The sequence below is a fragment of the Anomalospiza imberbis genome, chromosome Z, assembly GCF_031753505.1.
Source record: "Anomalospiza imberbis isolate Cuckoo-Finch-1a 21T00152 chromosome Z, ASM3175350v1, whole genome shotgun sequence".
Taxonomy (NCBI): Eukaryota; Metazoa; Chordata; class Aves; order Passeriformes; family Viduidae; genus Anomalospiza; species Anomalospiza imberbis.
In genome coordinates, this window is record NC_089721.1 from 19,689,012 (window position 1) to 19,713,697 (window position 24,686).

Here is a 24,686-nt window from a genome sequence, read left to right on the forward strand (position 1 = left end):
CAAGGATTGTATATTGAAATCCAAGAAAGATCACGGAAATTATATATCATAAATATAGAAGAAAGCCTAAAATGGAGGCTTCAGTCTACCAAATCACCTCCACAGGCAAGCAAGTGAACAGACTCTTACTTAATTTTCTCAGCAATTTTCCAGCCCTTCTTACTCTCACATTGCTTTAAGATTGTTCCATTCTCGTGTCTGAAGACTGTCATTAGAATCATCAGCAGATTGTCAGCTAAGAGCACGTATCAGCTCCCGGTCAAGCCACAGTGTCACCGGAAAAGACCCCACTGAGGTGCAAAAGGCGCGGCATGGATGGAAGTCGCCAGCATGTTTCTCTTGGCTGCTGCGGCACACACGCTCCCCGGCCTGGGGCCGCCGTGCCGCCCTTCCTTCCGTGCAGCCCCGCCTGATGTGCAGCAACTTTCGACAACGATAAGTGTTCTTCATTCCCTCGCCCCATTTCATTTAATGCTTCCTCCTTTCTCTTGCTGTACATTAGGACAGAAGGGGGCTGCTGAGGACACCCAGCCTAGCAGGTGACGGCCGGCGGGCGCTCGCCGGTCCCTGCCATGTCCCTGGTCTCGCTCTTTGAGAGTACGATCTCTGCGTTTGGGTTGATTCCTCGGGCCTGAAGGAACGCAGTTTCTTTCCCAGGGCCCATTAAAAAGTTAGCGTTCATTCCTTTAATTCCCTCCGCCTCTCTTCTTCCTGGTCACAGCTTGCCGCCGGCGCTGACCCCACCCCGCTCCATCTCTGCCAGTGAGGAGACGAGAGGACGTGCCAGCCTCAGAGCTCGGCGCGGCGCAGGCTGGTGTGGGCATTGATGGCGTACCCGCCACCGTAGGGCCGGCCCCGCCGCCGCCGAGGGTCCCCCGCCGGCCGCAGCGGCCGCCTGGCGCCGTGTGCCTCCCGAGGGCAGGAGCCGCGCTGGCGGAGCGCTTTCCGCCGCCGTTTGTCTCCCGTCTCTTCCCGTTCGCGGGAGCAGCTGCTGCTGCGCAACCCCTTCCCCGCCCGCCCGGTCGCTCCAGTGCCGTCGCCTCCTCCTCGCAGCCTCGCACAGCGCGGCCCGGTGAGCTGAGCTGGGCTGGGGCGGCGGGAGGCGCCGCAGCCGCCCGTGGGGCCGAGGCGGGTCCGGGCCGGGGGTGCGCGGGATGAGCGCGGCGGTGCGGACTCCCGCCGGGGGAGCGGCCGGGCCGTCCAACCGCGGGTGAGCCCGGCGCTCGCCTGAGGGGCAGCCCCGTGCCTTCCTGCCCCGGGTTAGGGCCGCCGCCGGCCCTCAGCACCAGGCGCGCCCTGTCGGGCCTGGGCGGGCTCGGGGGTGTCCTGAGGCTGCGGCAGTGCACAGCCGGGTGTCCCACGCTGTGCTGGGACAGCAGCACTCTGCTCCTGCTTGTTTTGGTCTTCACTGTGCAACAGCTAATGCCTGTATGTGTAAGAGCATTAAACAGGCAGCTCTGGCCTTGTGATCTCTTGGAAAAACGAGATTACACACGGATCCGTGGTCTTCCAGTGACCCGCCAGGTCTGTTCCCTGTCAAAGCCATTTACACACTCCATATCGTAGCTGCGCCTGGACGACTTTAGGTAGTATGCAACATGCCAGCAAGTCAAGAAATATGTTGCAGCTAACTTTTTTTTTTTTTTAACTTCTGTTTATTACATGGGTTAGTCTTGGTACAAAAGTATCACACTGGCCACCTTCTGACATTAACTTCCATCATACAGAAGCTGATCACGCAATGGCTGAACTGGTAGAAGAGTTCGTAGATGAGGAGATGCACAGAAGCAGATGACGCATCTTTCTGCTTCCCTTCTTTGGCAGCCTGGAGACAGTTCTTTAAATTTTCAGTCTCCCCATCTTCATTGCTGTTTTATTGAGGCACATTGTTGAAGTAGGTTTTTTTAAGCATTTCTTTCATCAGAAATACTTTGGAGATCAGAAACTAGCAGGAAGTTTTTAAAGTGTACCCTAATGTCTTCTATGGTTGTCTCTCTGTCTGGTAAAGTATCAGTTCCTCCTTTTCTGGGAACAGGAACTTGGGGTATGGACTCTTGTTGGCTAGGACAGCTCATTTTCTCTGTCAATCTCCTACAAAGCTGACACTCATTTTTTTTTAAGACTATCAATAACTGTTGCTGAAGTTTCAGTGCCCTAGTTTCTTACTGCAATCTAATTATTATTGTAATTTTCATGGCTGCAATATTCTGAAGGGATCATAGGTGATTTTTGAAGAAAAGGCATTGATAACCACTTGTGCTGCTACACTTATTTTCTCATTTTTATGTATTTGTGAATGAAAGGCAAGTTAATTGAAATTCTAGACCAGATTTCAACAGAAATTTAGGGGATTGTGTTTAGTTTTTCACTGTGAACATATGAAAATTTTTAATAGGAGTTGTACTTCATGTTTTTTAGCAGTCTTTTTGAAGACAGAATGACCAAAATGTAATATACTATACAATTTGGACTTTATAAGAAATTTAGATATAAGTAGGCATTATATTTTTTCCCCTTGAAAATTTACATAATCTGTCTAATCTTCTCATCTGGTAAAACTTTAGTGAGTTCTGCATCCAGAACTTGCATTCAGCAAGAACAGCTGACCTATGTGAAGGAATTCACAAAATAGCAGTGGTAGTTGGAGATCAAGAAAGCATTATCTCTGAGGAAAAAAAGATTTATTTAGTTCAAAGGCAAGACTGAAGGGGAGCTAATATCTAATAATTGTTTTTAGTTGTAAAATATTCTGCATGGAAAAAAGCAGCAATTTTGTTCTCTGTATTCACAGCAAATAAGGGAATATAGAAGAAAATTTAGTTTAACTATTAGGGGAAAAGTTAGTAATAAGAGATAAAAAGACAATGAAATAGTTTGGGAAGGCTGTAAAAACTTCATCAAAGGTCTCTAAGAGAAGATTAGACCAATGGTTTCCAAGAAAGGGAACTGAGACTGACTTGGAAAGGAAGTCTTGGGACCCTGCTACTGGTTTTACTGGGACTAAATGAGCTCACACAAGGCAACTGACCTGAAAGCAGTACAGCCACAACACACATGACCTAGTACTAAGATAAAAAGGCCCACTCAGACCCTGACACTATTTCTGGAGTTCCAAATAGAAAACTTTTAATGTTGGCACTTTTTGCTGAAGGAAAGCAAGATGTCTTTTAATAGTCTTACATGCAAACAAAGACAAATGAAACTTAAGAAAATATATCGAAAATACTGAGTTTAAACTGCATTTAACAGAACAAAAAACCTTCAAAATCCTGTATTCATATGCATTTATTTGAACTTATGTGCAAAACAAAATAAAAGTGCATGGCAATGTGATAAGTGAGAAACATGATGTGTGTAGAAACCTCTGCAGTGTGTTATCATACATCTGTAGAGTTTCTTTTGTCCTTTTGTGAGGACTGCAAAAGACACAGACATGCTGATTTTTAATACACCTACTTAATTTTTAAATACTCCCAGGCCAGAAGAACACTTCAGCCTGCTTTACCATAATATTTAAAAAAGTATCCACTAGAGTTGGATTTTTTTGCATGTAGTCCACTATCACCACTCTTAGTTACACAAAATATAACAAAATACAACCATGCTATGTGTGTCATTACACATATACTATGCACTCATTTCTCTTATGTAATTTCAAAAAAAAGATACATGCTGAACTAAGAAGAACCTCTCAAAGGGTGTAACTAACTAAACAAAATAAATAAATAAAAGACCTTTTATTTTGCAGTAAATCTTGTAAGATGTTATATAGATGAGGAGGATGTTTGCATCAGCTCAAATGCCAGTGATCCTTAGAGAGCCTTTGTTTGCATGACTTGAACCTTGTCTTTTAAATACAGGAGGTGCATTTATTCATCAGTCTTTTATCTGATTGTTGAGAGGTCTGTCACCAAGTGGTTTTTGCCCTGCTCCAATCATCAGCTTCAAATGAAGCAGCTGTTCAAAAGATAGCAAGGTATCCTCTAAGGGGAACAGAATGTCTAGAGAGACTTAAATATGCAATTTGGATTAAAAAAATACAGTAAAAAAACTGTTGCAAGGGATGTATCACGTCATATCAAGAAGGTATTTGAGTAGATGAGGATATGCTGTACCTAAAAAGAATGTCTGAGCTAGCTGCATGCAAAATGTCTTTCAGTCCATCCTGGTTGATCTTAGATTTGAGGGTCACACTGAACTGTTGTAAAATTGAATTCATTCTAGAAGTATATGATGAATTTGTGAAGAATAAATTAATTAGAACAGCTTTAAAGTGTTTGAAATTCATAACTGATAATCATTGTCTCAATACCCTGTGGTGCCTACTGTTAAAACAGCAAAGGGATACAAAGTACTTCTAAAAATTATCTAAAAATTATAATTTACATTTAAAAAAAAATCATTCATAGGTTCATTATATTATATGTTCCACTTTTGAAATGTGTCTGATACAGAAAGTAACAGCACTGACATAGGTAGGATAGTAAAAAACTAAGTTTTAGTTAAAACCGAAGTTCTGCTTAAGTCAAAGTGTTTGAATAATTCAATTTTTGTCAGGAGCAAGACAGGTTAGCAGTATGAGTTCTTAGTTTTTATGTGTCTTTTGCATGATCTTTTACTTGTCTGTCTCAGGATTCGTTAATCAACCCTTAATAAAAATTAATTTTAATTGTGATATTGCAAGAAAATATTTAATGTTTGCCCTAATTTCACTTCTTAAGCTGAGAGTGGATCTGATTATTAAAAACTGCACATATACTTGAGCTCAGAGTCTGCTGTATGTACCCATGTTTCTGCTTGTCCTTGTCAAACTATATTTCAGACAGTTACTTCTGTAGAAAAGTAAAAAATGCAATGAATGAAGACCTCAGATGTAAATAAAAGATATTAAGTAACTTCTCTGTCTGTTTCATTGTCTTTGATTAAATCAGAAAACAAGGCAGAAAAAGGAAAGGTAGAAATGGGGAAAATGCAAAAGTCTGTATGTTTCAACAAGGCAAACTGCTCTTCAGACAACCTTTAGTGAAGACCTCAAAGTTGCCTTAGTTAGTGAAAACTAAAAAAATTTAAATTTTAAAATTGTTGCAAAATTAGGTGTTTGGACTCTGAAACTTTTTACGCTGATTTTTAGTTTTATAGTCCAGCATGCCTGTCAATGAATGCTGTGCACTTTAGCACTCTGAGTAGGCCTAACCCTAGTATAGAGCTTGAGTTGCCAGGTAGATGAAAGAAAGTTTGTTTTTTTTCATGTAGCTAGAACAAGGGGGTAAAAACATAAGTACTTTGAAACAAAAGGTGGAGGATCTCTGGAGAAAACATGACAAAAAGGGAAGACTTTGGAACAATCTAGAGAACGCCAGAGAGACAGTCAGGATACAGCAAGACACAACAAGAGAAAAACAGAATATTTGTCTTGTCCTTCTGGTAGGTCGTGTCCTTAATGTAGGTCCTGTTTCACAGAGAGGTTAATACAGAGGTCCTTGAAGTATAGTGCTCATCCTTGCGCACAAACTAATTTAAGGGAGCAAGCCTCCAGGGGCATGTTGAGAAAAGAGTGTCATCTCTGGTTTTATGTTGGCATTCATTATTGTTATGTGGCATTATATGTGTGTATGTTTATTCATTGCTTAGGGTAGCAATGACTTAACTGCTATGGACATATTCCAGAAAAACTGGAGTTCGCTTATCTTTTGTCCAAATATTGGACAAGCTTTTTGTTTCATTGATTGGTAGGTTTAGTTTTATTTTATTTTGGTTTTAGTTGTTTTCTTGTTGTAGCTGTCTCGTTCTTTTTGCAACCTGGAAATAAAACCAGCTGTTTCACATTACTATTTAAAACATCTAGATGGCATGCTATACAAGATCAGAGTATATTTGTAAGTACAGTATTAGTTTCCTCTACAGTGTTGAGAATATGTATGGACTTCAAGGTCTCAAGAGTAAAGTGGTGTTTCAACAGGTGACTAAATTGTATGCTTTGTGGTCTTTACAGGTCAACATACAGAGCTGCAAAATCCCAAGTTGACATAATGAACAACCAAGAGGCTGGTGTTCTCTCTTGCTGGAGATGTAGGAAATATGTAGGAAATTCTGTTTTTCTTGCAAAATGTAATGGAGAAAAAACATCCAAAGTAAGTATCGCTTCTTCTGAGGGAATTTGTAAGTTCTTCTGGTCCCTTTTATTTTAAATGAAGGAGAAGTATTAGACTTAGACTCACTTTGTAATTAATTTCTTGTAGAGGTAAGTAGTAAAGTAGAGACAGTTCTGTAGAGATTAGCATAGGAAGTAATTTTAGTGAAGCCAAGAAGGCAGTGATCACCTTCATGTTCTGCCACACGCAGGCTGGTGCTCATGGACACTTGACTAGTAGCCTGTATAGAGCACTAATTAATTTATATTTCTAATATAAAAATGGGGTTTGGTTTTGATGGTTTTAAAGCAGTCCTTTTTTTGTTTTAATATCTCTTAATGGACAACTCTTTGTGTAGAAGGTGTATTTTAAAGATTGGTTCTAATTTCCACTGTGGTAGTTAACTGTGCATAAAATATCTCTACATCAGAAAATTTTGCTCTTGATTTTTTAAATATGGGCCATAGTCTGTGCACAAAAATAGCTCAGAAGATTAGTCTGCCCTGAGCAGGATTATTCCCTGCTCAGTAATTTATATTGTGTTTATTAAAATAAACAGTAGGATAATTACACTGAATAAAACCATAACAGAGTATTTCCTACTGTTTTGTAATGGCAGCTACTAATAATAAAGAGCTAGGGTCTTTCCAAACGTGCCAAAAAGGCTTATACAGCCTCTTGAATCAAAATTAAAAAGCAAATAGAAGAGAAGGTGGTGATGTTTTTTATTAATATGTTAGTAATGCAATAACATTCTTTTGCACACTAGAGAGGGCAATAGATGTAGAAACATAGTTTTTAAGATCATGATAGTATTATCAATAAACCCCATTTTAATCACTTTGCTTACAGAGCTTGAAGTTCTAGAATAATTTTCACACATTATATTTGATGGTTCTTTTGTGCATGGTTTGAAGTGATTTTTAGGGGGGAATGTGGAAACTCCAATTCCTTCCATGGAAAAAAATGTAGTGAAAAGAGAGAGATATCTTCGTCCAAGCTCCCCATGGTGGATCTTTCAGTTGTGAGTGGAGATCCACCCATCATTGCACAGAACTGAAGTAGCTTCTTTTCCATTTATGTAGATATCAAATTAAAAAGTGTAATTTAACACTGTATCTAAAGAGATTGGGAGAGAAAGACAGTACTATGATGAGAAGACTAATGTATTAAACATGTTTTCACAGATGAATTTTAGACCTTCAGACAAAGACATAGCTGAATAATGAATGATATAAATTGTGGAAAAGATTTTAAAACAAATGTTGAAGTTATAAACACAGTATAAACACTAATAATTATATCCATATTGAAGGTGGTCTTCACAGATAGGACAAAAAGCCAGCACAGACATGATAAATGGATTTGTCTGTCTTCTGTCAATACTTGGAGAATTTTTAAAAGCTTCTATCTTCTGTCTATAGTTTCACTTTTAATTTTCAATTACTTTAATAACAGGGGTGTCCACAACTTTCCTTATTCATAAATTTTAACAGCTGATTTTAGCACTTTCTTGCCAGAGTTTCCTTATAATTTTAGCCATCCCTGTAACACTAATTTAGTTAGGTAATTGCTTTTATTTTAGTATCAATTAGTGAAATGTTACAGGTTTTTAGATTTTCTTTTTTCTTCAGTTAATCACATTGTTGCTGTAAAAACTCTAAAGTTGCTAGGATTACCTGGTTACTCTGTTAGTTATTTTAAAAAGAATGAGAAAATTAATTCTACTCATTTCATTTGCGCATTGCTGATCACAGTCTTCATGTAAACGATAACTTTTTGTCTTTTCTGAAAAATTATGCCAGCTGACAGTGATACTAAAATCAATTTCAGATATTCTTGGAAGGCCTGAAACTGCATACTTTCTGTTCTTTTAAACGAAATAAAACCACCTCCAGACTCCTGCATTTCCACAGGAGTTTGCCCAGTATTCTTAGGTTCAGAAGGAGAGAATGACTGGCAATATCTACCTGATTTTTAGCTTAAAGAAGTACATCATATTTGTGATTTATTATTTGTTAATGTTTACTGGTTTTAGGGAGCTGACTTCTGGCTATATTCAAAGAAAAAGAAATTACATAAATTTTGAGTATGAATGTAATTGTTTTATTAACAGATATCACAACCGTCAGCTGCTGCTCAGAATTCTTGCAATGTATGGCATGTGAGCTTAGAAGCCATTCCAGAGTGGGTGAAATGTGTCATTGAAAAGGTAGATTTCTTTTTCTTGCATCTTCATTATTTAGCATGTAAAATAATTAAGAGGGACAAATTTCAAGGACACTTTTCTGGCAAGGTCCAGAGACTTTATGACTGAGGGAATTCTTATCAGGAACTTCTCTCGTTACCATTTACAGATGTATTTTTCCTCTCTTAAATGTTGTTTGATTTTGTTTTGTTTTTAATATATGCATAAGTGCTACAAGTGATAAATTCTGTTTCCTGCCCTATAACAGATGAATGTGTTTATGCTTGTCCAGATAACTGTCATGGACATATCTGCATGTTTGTCAATGCTTAATATTATATTTATTACCTAAGCTTTGGGGTTTGCTTTGTTTTGATCATCATATCTTGCAGTAGTAACATATAGGTTGACAGTGACAACAGGAAGCATGTTTCCCCATAAAAGTGGACTGCAGATTTGTTAAGAGATCAGTTTTTGAAATATGACGTATTTTATATGTAAGTCTTTTATACTTAATGTGCTCTTATATGAATATAAAATAGATACCTTCCTGCAAATTCAAAGGTCTGATGACAAGCCAGCATCACTGCTTTTGAGTTTTAACTGCCCATTTGTAATTTACAAACCATCTCATAAATATCCTGTTGTACTGACTGCTTCAGTTGGTTATTTTTTCTAAGTTGTTTTAGATCTAGAAGTTAGTGTTGTGGCATAGATATTAATAAGCAGAAGCAGTGTTTTTTGCCACACAGATTTTCTTTTATGAATCTTTGATTTTGATAAGTAAATTATATTTACATTCCTTAGACTACTTCTTAGACTTCATTGTAAAATTTTGCTAGATTTTAAGTAATTTCTGCCATAAGCAAACCCATACTGAAAATGATGCACAAAGAGAAAAAAAAATTGTTATGACTGTGGAACTAAGCATTCAGAATTTAAAAAACCTTCCTTCTTTGTATTGCTCTCTGTGGGGTTTTTTTGTTAAACATTAATTAAACTTTTTTAAATTAGTGATCTCTTCTATTTCAATGAATATAACAGAATAGTTATGATCAGAAACACTAATCTTGGAGGTGTGTTTGAAAATTCCAGCTCATGAGTTATGAGTTATAGTATGAGTCATTTTACAATATTGCATAACCATGAATCTTTAATAGTAAGGCAGTTTTTTACAGGTTTTTTCCTCTTAAATTATTTCAGTATAATTGGATTCAATATTGATAGTAATAAATTCTTTTCACTTTTAGCTTTTAAATTCGAAAACCTAGAGGGTCAAACTGGGGACTGAGGAAATACAAAACCCATAGACTGCTTGACACATTTGCTTAAGGCTACAGAGGAGCAATTCTCCTCTAGTGAAAAAGGCAGACAATGCAATTCTCTGTGTACACCTTGGACATCTTTGTGTTCATTGTGTCACTTAATAACCTTGGAACTCTTGCCTCATTCACTTTTTCTCCTCTGGCAAGATCCTGTGCTTTTATGGATAAGTGCAGGGGGATGCAGGGTATTAAACGATTCTGATTTTATCTCCAGATCCTCCTGAGCTCTGAATAATTTTGTGAGCGTGTTATTTTTCTCATGTGTTATTCTCTGATCATGTGTATGACTCCTGAATCAAAGGCTAAATGATTTTGCATAAACGCAAAGTCTATTTGCAGGCTGTAAAAACCCACTGCTTCCCAGCCGGTTCTTTTTTGCCATCTGTCCCTGTTCTTAACCAATCTCCTTGGATTTCATGTACCTATTAGTATAGTTAATCCTCAGTAATTACAAATATGTAGCTAGTGTTGCTAGTGACCTTTGTTGACCTGGATTTTCTGTTACGCAATTGTTTTGGTTTCTTTTTCTAACCATTTCCATTTTTTCCTCTTTGTGCAGTCCATCACTAGATCTGTGTACCCTCAGCTCCCTTTCAGATCTTGCTGATTTTCCCCCTACCACCTCCTCCACTAGTAGGCTGTTTCTTCTTCTACTGAGTCAGTGCTTCCACACTCCACTGCCAAACTCATGCTAAATCAGTCCTGGGCTCCTTGGTACCACACCTCATCTCCCAGTCTCTGTGCACGTGGGACATAGAGATGTCCTTTTTCCTCCATACTGTGTCTTGCATGTCCATTTTTTCCAGGCTTCTAGCCTTCTTAATTTTCGTGAATCACTCTGCCTCTCCATTTGAAGATTCAGGATGCTATTCCATGCCAGAGAGACTCAATAAAGTCACTAGAAATTGCTTTTCTCTTAATTTTAGCGTCTAGCCCCTGGCATCTGGGAAATGGAGTGTGGGAGACTTAAGAGTAAATCTCTGAACAAGCTTAATTCTTCTTTGGGAATGGCCTATGTACACACTGGTCAGCCTTATAAACTGAGTGTGATTGTGCATGTTTACAGAATTCTCAAGAACTTGAAAGCCTGTGGTTATATGTAAACTATTCTTTTTTCTCCCGAGTTAAAAAACTGACCAGATTTAAATGGATTCTCATAGGTGCAATGAAAGACACATCTTTGAAATTTTGTGTAATTTTGAGGTTTTAACCCGCAAGGCGGGAGTAAGTTTCTCAAGTAAGTGTTTCCAGAACTTCTAGCATTATGTGTGAAAAAAAACCTTTTTTCCCACACAAGTTGCTGGAGTTTTTTTTTTTTTCTGAAACTGCTAAATTGGTCTTTCTGACGTTTTCTGTAGCTTTCAATAGGACAAGCATCAGTTATGGACACAGCTTTCCAAATCACCTTGAAGGACATTTGCAACTGAAAGCAATGCTTAAACTAGAAATGTCGGGCAGCTTCTGTATTCATGGTTCTTTAAACACTCAAGTGAGTGAAGTGTGACTGGAGTTGATAATGTTGTTTCTCTTCTGGTCTTTGATCCTACAAACACTTGCATAACTTTAGTCCTCAACAGTATTGCTGACAGATGAATGTAATTGCTGAAAATACTAATAGTTGTCTAAATATATAGGAGGACTAATAGCTGTATTAATGTGTAGGTGTTTATAGGTCTTTGATATGTATTTCCCTTTGAAAAAGTGCCTTCAAGATTGAAAAGAAATTAATAGAATTGTAAATAATGAAAATAACTGTTTCCTTATATATAGAGTATTAAGGATTTGACATGGTTTCTGCACAGAGATTATGTTGTAATGCTATATACACCAAAATACAAATACCATTTTAAGCTTTTGTGGGGTAATCAAAGTGAAAAGCTATATTCTTTTTGTAAGAAATCTTCTTCCACTGTACTTAGTAAATGTAAGAAATGTAGCAAAAAACGTATCAGCACTCAGAACACTCAGCTGAGAAGCTGTGCTTGCCAAATCCAGATTAACATGGGAAATTGATTTCACTGCTTTAAATATCTAATGTTTCCATTAGTATTGTAGCATTATTTTATCTGTGGACAAATTATAAAAACATTTCAAAGCTTGTAGATTTTACAATGTGTGTTTTAGTTTTCTTAGAGTTAGTTTTCCCTGTAGCAAGCCAAGCTTTGACCAGAACATTATTTATGGTGGATTTGCTTTCTGCTGTACAGTGTCTTTTATTCTATTTGAAAAATAAAGAAGAAAATCCTCTTACTAAATAAGAAATTAACTTCAGTAATTATTTCTTGCTCATTTATTTTCAGTGAACATGTTGCGTTTGTGTTTTTTTTTCTCTTTGTCAATAGGCACAGTGGACAATTGGAAAACTGTACTGTCCATTCTGTGAGGCCGGCTTAGGGGGCTTTAACTTTGTTTGCAACAAAGAGTGTTCCTGTGGACAGTTAGTAAATATACATTTCTTCAAAACTTGGACTGAGAATCCAGTTAAATTGTCAAAATCATCAGAGAAACATTTGCTTCTCAAAATTCAGTCGGGTTTTAAAAAGGATACCTGCCATGAAGTGGTAACTGCAACTTTGGAAATCATAAATCAAGGGCTTTCCTACACAGCTGGAAGTAATAATGGTGCTGGAACATTAACAGAAGCACTTTGTCTAGAAGTAAGAGCTCCCAGATATGAGATAGAAAGTAAAAAACTTCCCCTAAAGGCATTAAATCAAAAAAGAAATCTCCCTTCTTCCTATCCTATGAAAGATACACGCACTGTAAAACCTTTTCACAGAAGATCATGTAGCTTGGATTTAAATATCAGAGAAAGACTTGTTTTGTCACCTGTGCTATATGAAACTTGCAGCATGGGAACACTTTACAGTGGCCAAAATGAAAATCCATCTGCTTACGTACAAGGGAGCTTGCAATTAGAGTCCAGTAGGAGAGATGGTAGTTCTTTTCAGAATCTATATAGTTCCAGGGCTGACTTACTACAAAACAAATTTCAAGTTACTTCCGTTACCACATTACTACACAGAGACACTGAAATTGAGTGTGATTTTGAAGTTACTGGACAATCTTCTGGGAGTATCACTGCTGATGGGTCACCATTTGTGATGAATCTTTCCTTGCCTACAAGGGCTGTAGAAGAAAAACAGTGCATCACACCTGGTGATCTTGCACAGCCTATGAGCATTTCCTTCAACCAAAAGCTGAGTAAGAGAGAAAGAAACAAGTCAAAAAGCCTGAGGAGAAAACAGAGAAGGCGAGAGCAATGTCTACAGAAGCAAGTAAGTGTTTAAAATTAGTTATGCTACTTTTTTGGTAAAGTTTGACTTGCTTTTAGAAATAATTCTGATTATTTTTAATGTTGTCTTTTAATACTGGTTTAATGTGGAACTGTCTAAAGTCAGGTGTCATGCAAGCAAAGATTTATGACCCCCTTCCTACATACAGTTTTTTTCTAATTCCATTGTATCAGGTTTTCTTTCTGTGCAAAATCAAAACATGATGGGATTTCATTGGCCTTCTTACTGGTTTGTGATGTAATAATAATTTGAAGTGGGGAAAAAACACAGTGAAATTTAATCAGTGGGATTAAAGAAAAACTAAAAATTTGAATCTTCTAAATGAAAAACCCTACCATGTCAGAACTTTCTAACTTTAAACTAATGGCATTTTGAGTTTACTTTACAGTTAAGAATTTTTTAAATGCCTTTATTATTTGTTGTAAGATATGAAATATTTATAAATATTTTAAATAATATAAATATTTATATGAAATACTTAAAATATTAGTCCTTAATAGGTAGATATTTTGCCTGCAAATCTTACACAGATTGTTACATATTCTTATCAATTGTACAGCAATGGTTTCCTTCTTTAAACCATCTGAAGCAGAACAGAATTAAAGGTGATAAGCAGTCACAATTTTTTGGTAGAAGGCTGGGAAGAAAAGCCAGTCATAAAATTAGTAACCCAATTTTGGTTTGCTGTCAAATTTAGTACAATGACTAATGAAAAATATGCCTTTAAAAGACAATTTCTCATCATAAATTTCCTGCAAAAAATAACTGTGTGAGTAAGCAAGAGCAAACTTACTAACTAATCAGAGAAATAGTATCTACTCATGCAATTATTCCTGTTTTGGGTAGCTTTGTCATTGTGAATTCAAGATTTAATAGAGACACTTAGAGTGTGTCTCTCTCAATTATATGTGAGAACCAGCTTGAAAACATAATGGCTCTGGGAAATATGAGTCTTTTCAGTATGGTATGCATATTTTCTTTGTTCTGTAGGAAGGCTTTTTGTTTTGCTTTAAGACTTAAACTGCTATTGAGACCTTTTGAAAACTTGCTCTTATAAAATGAATCTCTAAAGCTGAGAATCTGGATGTCTTAATATTGAATATTTGTTTTCTAATAAGCCTAAAAAGATTCTTAGCTGACCAGATCCTTAAAATGGCTTTCAAAATTCCAGATCTCATTGTTTTGGTAAATGAAATGATGATGCACAAGCACAATGTATACATTTCATTTTCATCATGTCACCCACAGTTTCTCCAGACACTTTAATCCTTAGATGCTACTTTCAAGAATAAAACATTGTACAAATTTTCTGAATTTTTGATAGCTAATAAAGAAAGATACTTTCAGACCTTTTTCTCATTAAAACATGCTTAACCTATTCCTACATTATATTAGTTACATTTGTTAAGATCTGATTATTGGAGAGACGCCTCTACCCAAATTGAGGTGCAAATGGGACCATATACTGAAGGCAATAGTATGAATTTCATTTAACAGTAAATGGGAGGTAGAGAGAGACAGAAAGAAGTAGAAGAAGAGAGGAGGAGGATGAAAAAGAGTGAGAGAGACAGATTAAGTAAAAATGTATCACCAACCATGGTTCCAGACATCATCCCACTGGTCCTCTTCTAGTGTTCTCAGTAGTGGGTGTCCAGGGTCACTCAAAACTTCTCCCCATTTGTACACTTTAGCAAACAAAGGAATCAATGCTTATTTAGTACACAGTTCTCCTATTCTCTCGGTTAAACGATCCACTTGCTTCCAATGCTGATTAGTCCCACGCTCAGTTTTCCTCTTTGTTTGAGTCAGTGGACCATGGCCTCTTCCTTCTGAGCTGGACCCTGTCAGAGCTCAGAACAATTGCTGAGGTGGCTTTCCTTGTGGATTCTTTGTGTGTTCATTATGAAGGTATCATATATTCCTTGTATGTTCATTATCAGTGCTCCCCCAGCTTGTTTGCCTCTTCCTAGTCTGAGATAATTAGACAATATTACCACCTTTATCTTATCTCTAGTTCCTGTCACATGACTTAACTTACAGTACAAATTTCCAGGAATTCACAAAGGCATATCCAACAGTGTTAGGGTGGGGGGCAGTTGCCTCTTGATATGGTTTGCCAGAATCAGTGAAGTTCTTTGGTAATCTTGATAGTGTTGATAGTCTTGATAGTTGGTCAATTTTGATCTTTAAGTCTTTTACAATATTATATAGAAAATTATATACATTTTATAAATGTTAGTTCTCATCAGGAAGCACAGTTAAGAAATACAAAAATTTCAAAATTAGTGTGTAAACTAAGTGATTGCTTTCAAGCTTTCAGGAGAAGATACTTTGATTTGAGTTGATTATTTTATCCTTGGTGAGAGTTTGCAATCATGGCATGGAATATTTAAATGGGTAGTTTCTTAGACTGTATCAAGCTGCACATGTGGCTAGTGCAGCTGTGTTTCCAAGTGCTGAGGTGTCTTCCCAGGAGAATGTTATTCTAGAAAGTCACATCCTCTGTACAGCCTGACATGTCGTAAATGGCAATGGTCCTCTGCCACGAAAAAAACTGTAAACCTCTGGCTGGATGGAGTCAAAGAGTTTTAATAAATGGCAGTGAGAAGTATATCATTTAAGTACTCTTTTAAGAATTATTTCAGTGCAGCAGAACCCTGATGTGAAGTAAGTATTTTCAAAGGTGCCCCAAAAGCACTGAGCATATCACTTTTATCTTTAATTAATGCTTTTCTGGAGAGCAGTCTAAGATGATAAACTTGTTCAGACTTTCTTTTGGAATTTCTTTGTAAATGCTCCAGGCTGCTTTATTTTATGATGAGATAACTATCAGTCAAAGGTTTTCTTCTGTCTTGCAGAAAAGCAAAGTGCAGCCATAAACATTGTGTGGCAGCAGATTGCACTCTGTTATTAAATTGAGCATAGGAGCGATTCTGTGAGCTCCTGACCTACACTTCATCCAGAGGCTTGCATTAATATAAGTTCTGAGGTGTAGGTGCAGGACTGAACTAGCTAGCTAACAGTAGAGGGACCCAAGCTTCCTCTCTCTGTTCTGCAAAGGGTGGCTCTTCATGCCTGTGCAGGAGATGCTTGCATTTTTTGGGTGTGCACATCTGTGTTCATGGGGGATTTTTAGGCTTCTGTTAGAGTATGATTATCTTATTAGCACAAGTTAATTACGTAAAGTAATGTTTCTTGTTATGGTTGTTGTAGCTAAGCAGATGAAGTACTTCTTTTATAAATTCCATTTTGTGTGTATCTTATATTTTATATTGTTTGCTAATGAGGAATCTTGTAGTTTTCTGGAAGATCTCAGAAAAATACGATTTGTGATTTCTCCAGATACATTGCATTTTTTCTCACAATCATTTTACACAGAGGAAGGCCCTGTAGTCAGCTTCAAAACTACAGTATCCTCTTGGAAAGGATCCTGATTTGTAGGGAAAAATACTGGCAGTCTTGCTTCATTTCTTAATGACACTTCACTGATTCTTTTGTATCTTTTTGAAAACATCAGTGTTTTATCTGACAAGATAGCTAGAGATCAGTTTCCAAAAAGTCAGTTTGCTTTTCATGCTCCCACTGATAATCTAAACTCCGGATAAACAGGTGGGTGAGATATAGTGTTGTTTATCCACACTGTCAGGTGCTTTTATCTTGCCCCACAGCCTTGAGTTTTCAAGTTCATACTGATACCTTCCAGCAACTGACAGTCTTGTAATGAAAGTGCCAGGCTTTCAAGGTTTAGCTTGTGACCAAAGTTAGCTTCATCTACGTCAGTCTCTTGTTAATGAACACAATAGTTTACAGTTCTTTTTCTTGCATGGTTATGTTTTTCTTGAAATTTTAAATTCTTCATGTGTCTAGTTATGCATTTATGTACCCAGATTTCGTTCACTCTTTCTGTGATGATGCTAATAGCAAGATTTATTCTCAGGTTGCGTATGGATCTCTCAGCTGGCTGCTGAGGGGCTAAAAACATATGGAATAACTGCTGTTAGTTGTTGTATCATAGAAGGATAAGAAAAGTAAAACAAATTAACTGCAGACATCTGGTCAATTAGAGAAATTGCTGTCACAGCTAAACAAAGTAAAGCTAAGCAGCAGGCAGGGCAAGGGGAGTCAGCCACAGCAAGCATGGCTAGCCTCAGCCCTGGTGCCTTTCGAGGTCAGTGCTGAACCAGTGGCTGTTCTTACAGCAGCAGTGCTGCATTACAGGGGTACATGAAGTAGTGTCTTTTTTAACTTCCTGATAAAAGGACGGGATAAATTTTTGGCATGGGTTGCTGCTGAGCCAAAGTTTCTCTTTGCTTTTGCACTGCTTGTAACCGTTGTTACTATATGAGCTCTGTTATTAGCACATTCATTCTGTCACTGATTTTGACTGGATTAAGAAGATGGTATTAAGAATGATGGATTCATACCCAAATGAGTGAAGTACCTTTGTAAAACTGCAGTTGTGGTTTCTGTGGAAGTTGTATCTGAGTAAAATAGCATGTAACAGCTACTGTTTTCTGAGGTGCTCCTCAATGTCTGTTGCAGCCATTTAAATGTCAACATTTTAGAGTTTTATTTACTTTTAGCTGCCGTCTTTTTTTGACATTATTTGTGATTAGAGCTTTTGAGGGCATTTTCTGACCTGACCTCTTCTACTGTTAGACATATCTTCTACGCAGGTTGGTGTTAATAATAACAAGTGGAATAATAACAAGTGGAATATATAGTTTTGCAAATTTGTAGGAAGAATCTTTGCTTGCATTTGGTTATGAGTTGTGTTGTAAACAATACTTATGTTGGGAAGGAGGGAAAATTGCTCAGGATGCTACTGGATAGAAACAGTATATCAGGATTGTCTTAATATATTTTATGATCATCTTGAAGCTAGATTATTTAGAGTAGAATATAGTGTAACTGCACTCTCATAGTCGCTCTAATGAAGGCCAAAATAGCTGGCTGTGCTGTGAATTTATTCCTTAATTTAAATGAAATACAGGTTATTAAGCTGCTTGTCTATAAAATGCTTTTAGGATATATAGAATGATCACAGCAGAGTGGAATTCCGTGAGCTGTTACCCATCTTGCAAAAGACAGAGGGGATCATCTGCTACTTGCTGTGCCAGGCCACCACTGGTGTTCAGAATGTTAAGAAGGTATAATAGTGTTCACTGACATATTTGTGCTTTTCTTGCATCCTTGGTAATGTGTAGTTTTTCTGAAGAGGGACATAGAAAGTCTGCAACTACAGCCACCTCTGCCTTAAGTAATAATGTACTCATAGTGCTACAACCCAAAGGGTCAATGAGATCCTGATCCAAATAAGATCCTGATCCATCCTCACAGGCACTGTATCTTGCTGAATGAAAACAACAAAAGGAAGAAACAGCCCATTGAAATTAATTACATATTTTATTGCTGTCTGGAAAAAAAAAAACACAACAACCAAAAACCAGTGTTTTGTCAGTAGAGAATAACAGAATCTTTGCTGCTGTTCCAAGGCTCTATTGATTGCTATTCCAAGAAAATACTGATGATCAGGATAGAACTATAAAAGTACTGGATGCTTTTTTTCTTTTATGAACTGTAAGGTTTCAAAACTATTATTTTAGTTTCCCTAGAAGCTTACAGACAACTTAGATAATAAGAATTTATGAAATTTGCTGTCCCTCAGCTGAGAAAAATAATGACCTGTTCACAGAGGTAGGTTGCAGTATTGTGCAGTTAGGTGAATTCCATAATTTCAGCAGGGATTCTCATTACATGGATAGAGTGACGAGCACACTAGATTGCAGTTACATAAGATGCTTTGTGGCAGACGAAAATCAAAGTTCAACAATGGTAGGAACAATGATACAAGAGTGCTTTCATATTACAAATTTTACTGTATATAACTAGAAGAAAAACATCAAATATACAATAAGGAGAAAATTTAAGATAGAATTTTACAAAAAAACCCCTTGAATTTTGTGCTCCTACTTCTTCCTTTCTACGAATTGTTACTGACTCATTCTCAGTGACTAAGAGTTTAAGTAGGTTTTGTATTTCTGATTAGTTTTCAGGGTATTAAACTCTCTGAATACATAAAACTGAGGTAAATTAAATATGGCTTGTATGGAAATTTGAGTGCAGGACTTGGTTCTCCAATTTTTTTTTTTTAAGAGAAGAAGAATCCTAACATCTGGGAGATTTAAAGCTCTCTGCTATTTCACAGAATTATAGGATGGTTTGTATCAGAAGGGATCTTAAAGATAATCTCATTTTCACCCCTCTGCCCCTCTGTCGTCCTTCCAGTAGACCGTATTGCTCACATCGCATCCAGCCTGGCCCTGAACACTTCCAGGGATAAGGAAACCACAGCTATTTCTTCATGCTTTGTAGCAGTCAATGTGTGTATGAATGTTATTTAGCACAATCTCTTATTAACTTTAATGGTATTCAACTCCAAAGCATTTTTTTTCATCATCATTTCTTCTGGGAGAAAATAATGCTATCCAAAAATAATTTTTTTCTTTAAATTTCTTTCATTATGCAGGCAGTCACTGAGCAAAAGTCATTGTACACATCCAAAAGACATCATGCTAATAGAACAGATCAGATTTCATACAAACTGTTCCTGCAGTTGATAAGCAGTCAGTGATTCTAGTCAGAAATGGCAAAGTTAAAGTAACAAATTTTATATATAGTACTGCAAAATACTGCAGAGGTGTTGTATGGAAACAGCATTTTAGAATTAAGGAAATAATTCAGAAGTAAGGAAAGATAGTTCCTGTTGTTACAGCTGAAGAAGCTGGCAGTCTTTCGGACATAAGAATGTCTTTTTAACATCCAAAAAACAAGTCTATACCAAAAATTTAGATAAAACAAAAGTTTCCTATGCTATGATGTAATACCCTTATGTCTGTAAAGCTGTGACATCATTTTTTAAAGCTAGCTGTTGCCAAGATTATATTTGAAACACTGTTTTTTCTGATATAATGATTTCTTACCAAGTAGCTTGGCAAAATCCTGATCTTGTTTCTGTTAATTTGCATTCAAGAGTATATGCGCTTTATGTGAGAATGCTAGAAATTTGTCACTTCCCCTTATTAGTGATTTGTAATCAAGTTTCTATTTAAAGTTATTTTCCTTTCATTTGAATATTAGGAGATAGGATATATTGTTTCTAAAGGCTAGAGATTGGAGTATGAGCAAGAAAACATTTGGAGGTATTGAAAATGAAGAAAATAAATGTCCTGATTCATTGATTATATTACCTTTTTGAAAACGCTACCAGTCTGAAGAAACTTACTAATTAGGCAAGGCTTTCTCCCTGTAGTCTTTATTAAAAAAAATCCAAAACTTTGACAAAAGGTTAATCAAATCTAAATATTTGTAGGTCAAAAAGTTGGAGATCTTATTTTCATATTTTGTATATCTGATTTTCTTCTGTCTACAGTGTGAGGAGAGATTGCACTACTTAGACTAATCAGTCTTGTATGATTAGTAGAACTATGTACAATCAAATAAATATTTGACATTATGAACACTCAACTAAATAAATAATTTGATGTTTCTCCCAAATGTAATGGCATTATCTCTTTCATTTGTATTTTGTTCAATAGCTTTTAAAAGCTATTTTGAGTTTTGCTTTGGATTTAGACTTTTTGCTAAAGTGCACTGCTAATACAGATTCTGAAGCAAATTGAAAATAATTAGCAGCTTGGGAACTAAAATGGGATTTTACCTAAGGGAAACTGAGAGGAAGCAACTGGTGAAGAAAGATGATTCTCACTTTCTTCCCTAAATGCAAAAATTTTAATCCACGTTTTGGTAAAAGATGTATAGAAATTGGAGAAATGACTAACTAAAAAATCCTTGCCAAACAAAAACAAACACACACACACCAAAAATGTGTAAGAAACACGAATTTCAGGGGCTTTTTAAAAAGTAAAATTAGAAAATCAAAAATAGATGTTATCTAGAATATCTCAGTTTCCATTTTCAGATTAAAATTAGTATGTCTCAGGAAGAGGAAAGCTAGAATTATAGTGCAGCTCTGAAATTATAGTGCAGCTTCTTCTTTACTAGAAAAACAAAACTCCATCTGTCTGCTTATCCCACTGTTTTTCTTGTCATACTAGTTTTCAAGCCAAGCAATTTACAGGTTAAGAAAATAAGTCATGGATATGATTTAATTAATAAGAAACAGAGCAAATAGCATTCATTAAAGCATCAAAAAGGTCAGACATGGTGAAGGAACTAAAATACATTAAATAGTGAAAGAATCCAGGCAATGTGGAGTATTACATTGAGTAGGCTCCTTGAATTGGAAAGAATAGATGACTCTGGATCATTCTGACTGTGCTCCAATTGGATGTAGCAAAACATTTGTCACAAAAAACAACAAACAAACATGTATGAATAGCATGAAACATTACACTTGTGATTCTTGGAAGAAGGTAAAAACTGCGTGTCAGTCATTCTTCTGGAAAAAACTAAAAACTGTGGGCTGATCATTTGTATGCAAAAAAAATTTACAATCTTCCTTTTTGTGTGTTTCCTCTATGTTTTCTGCCCTCTTTTTTCATTCCAGCTACAATATATGATTTGATAAGTTTTTTTTCAGATAATTCTAATATTTAGGAAATTTTAGGAAATTACATAGTCATAGGAGACTCCTAAATGCTCTATGTGAAATGCTGTACAGGAGCTTTGTAATAGAGAAAGATACAAGTCATAAGGCAAAAATCTGTAGACATCAAGCCCTACTGCAGCAGACCAGTCAGCGCAGGCACATCCCGTAGCAACATCTCCTCCTCCATAGGAATTGCTGTTCTTCAGTCAGATTAATTTGCTTTCATTCCTCTACTGTGATGCATATCAAATATGTAGTTTAGAGAACAGCCCCAGTGAGGGAATGGAGAGGGAGTGGTGATCTGAGGAGGGCCAGTGGGAAAGCTGAGAGCATGGAATATTCCAGAACGGGGGAGTGAACATCTCTTAACAGACAGGACCATGTTTCCATGGGGAGCTTGGGGTCATGGGAGGTTGTTCTGATTTCTCACCCTGTGCTAGACACAGGTGTCATCCCAGGCATCCCAGCCCTATTATTTCCTGAGTGGTCTCCCACACAGAAATACATTGTTCCCTTGCTTCTATGATGGATTTCATTTGGAATTTTGAATCTCAGTACATCCAGTGATATGATTAGATGAGATTCAGAGTATCTGTTTATCTGTCCTAAGTTTCTCTACCTAATAGTCTACCTTTGTTCTTGGCAGCAGTTTGCCCTTTTTGCCCTTCCATGTTACGTACATGACACCATATCAAAAGACTTTGGACTACTGAAGCTGCTTTTTTGAATTCTCATGTGTTTTCACTGCATTTTATCTTCAATTTCTTATATGAACTTTAAAATAAGTATTTTTCCACATGTCTTCCATCAATCTTTTGTCATTTTTCAAATATGGTTGTGCATGCACTGTGGGAACAGACTTGTTGTACTTTGTATGCACTGTGCTTTTTATCAGCATTTATTGTACGTAGAATTCAGTTGTTCAAGTAATTCTTCAGGAAAAATGGGTAGAAAATGGGATTTTGCACATGGTAGAAGAAAACAATTCTTATACTTCAAAATGGATACCATAAGAAATTTTGTCAATATTTTCCAGCCATATACATGGTGTATGGAATGTGAACAGTCGCATTTTAGTGCCATAGGTATAGAAATTCTGCAGCAAAACCCCTCAGTTAGTGAATTATGACCCAAACATAGCATCACTGTCTGCACTCCTTTGTGTCCCATTCTAGTTTGTAAGCAGTCCTTTATGTGTGGAGAGGGAAGAGACCTGGCACAGGCAGAGCTGATTGGAAGTTCATTGACAAACTGTGCCTCTAGAATCCAAGAGTGAGACCAGTTAACCTAAGAAAATAAATTCAGGGTTTTTTTTTCTTTAGCTGTCTCTTGTTTCTTTCTTTAGCTCTCCTGCTATGATACATAGAACTGCAGCTGAAGTTGGAAGAACAACAAAAGGTAGTGGAGCTTGAGTGCAAATGCATGTACCTTTCCTGCTTCTACTGTGCTTTTTTCTGAAGCTAGACTATAAAAAAATAAAAGGCGAATGGGGTGAAACAGAGCAAGCTCACTGGAGGCTATGACTACTTACACTGTTGAAATCTAAGTAGGAAACAGGGTGGTGCCCATCAGTTTGCACTTACATTGCAGTTGAAGAAATAGACCAGGAACCTGTGGGTGTATGTGGAACACAGGATGGAGAGTGTCTTTTATTCATTTAGTTCTATCTTTTTACTTTTAAGAAAGAAGACATATTAATAAAAACCAAAGTGAAGCCATTCCATAGTTTGCACGAGAACTTCACCTGTTTTGTCACCTATTTTGTCATCTGATCTAAGGACACCACCCCCCTAATTTAGTGTAGACTGTTTATGTTTATAAGATTTTTGTGATTACTGTCAAATTTATTCGGAAACAAAACAGTGATTTGTTTAAATTTTGTTTCACCAAAAATTTGTGCTAAAGTACAAACTTCTTACCAATGCCAGTAGCTCACCTTTCCTGATTTAGAGCCTATTGGTGTGAGATGCATCTTCTGTGACACATTGCTGTGGAAGCTGACTAGGAGTTCAAGGTCCCTGCTACTTTACAGAATAATCCTTTTGACAATTTACTGACCAAGCTAGATTTTTTTGGCACAAGAAAGTATAAAAGGTATTATATTGTATTATGCTGCATCATGTTCTCTTCTATGGGGTCCTACTAGGGATTTTTTTAGACTGTCAGAACAACACCAGCCTGTCAGAATTGTGGATGGGCACAGGGTGTTTGTGACTGAACTAGAAATTTCCAGGAATTATGTTTTGCTTTTGTCAAGCATGAACATCAGTGAAAGGTATATGACTCGCCATCTCACTGATATGCTCTTGTAATTTAGTTTTATGAATTATATCCTGTGAAACTTGCAGTTCTTTGTTCAAAATACCAACACAATCAGAACCACATGGCAGTGCCAAAACACACCAGTATCTGATTGCTTTTTTAGTTTAAATGATAGTGTGAGTAGGCAGCGTTGGTTGTGGTTTCATGTCAAAGTGGATGAAAAGGACCTTCAATACAGTTCTGGCCAGAACTGGCTGCTTCTTTTGTCTCATCTGGCCCATGTTGCCCTGGTTCAGAGAGGAAAAGAAACTAAAACTAAATATTTCTCTATTGCTTTTTCTGCTACATCACATCCTGTTGGGTTACTAGTTTGCTGTAGCCAGCATAATAATATAGTTGGAATTATGTGATTGGAGGTAAACAAATCTTAACTGGTATATCAGCTGAGCTAGAACATGAAAATATGGCTTATACTTTTGATTTTTGCTACTAATTTGTTCCACAGTCTAACAATCTTGATAGGAAATGTACTTGTGTTAAATCTTGGTTGTTTGAAGTCATACTATTTCCTATCAGCAAATCATCTTCACTTGCTGGATGTTTCTTATGATGGCTATAAAAATGAAATTATTCTCAGTGGAGTTTTATGAGACATTATCCAGAGCTGATTTGCTGTGAACAGAATTAAGTTGAGGGCTAGAGTATTATCATTGTGTATTGAAACCCTGACTTTATTATTTGAATATGAAATTGATCCAGCTTCTGTCTCTCTAAATTTTGAAGATGGACATTTGTATCTGCTTTTGAGATTTTCTAGCCTCACATGCTTAATGTATTTAACAATCCATGCTTAAATCATATGGCATATGCACT

At 36.9% G+C, this 24,686-nt stretch overlaps 1 protein-coding gene across 4 annotated transcripts in view; it reads left to right on the plus strand.

Moving 5' to 3' along the window:
* Positions 1–841: 841 nt before the first annotated feature.
* Positions 842–24,686, plus strand: part of RNF180 (ring finger protein 180) — a 65,882-nt gene continuing 42,037 nt past the window's right edge. For 2 of the 4 annotated variants that reach the window (XM_068177472.1, XM_068177473.1), the window contains exons 1-4: positions 945–1,072; positions 5,993–6,131; positions 8,248–8,343; positions 11,987–12,922. In XM_068177472.1, coding sequence (XP_068033573.1) covers positions 6,030–6,131; positions 8,248–8,343; positions 11,987–12,922 — 1,134 coding nt within the window. In that variant the 5' untranslated portion in view covers positions 945–1,072; positions 5,993–6,029. Of the gene's footprint in view, positions 1,073–1,419; positions 1,525–5,992; positions 6,132–8,247; positions 8,344–11,986; positions 12,923–24,686 lie in introns of all 4 variants that reach the window. The other 2 variants (XM_068177471.1, XM_068177474.1) reach the window with 2 other exon arrangements.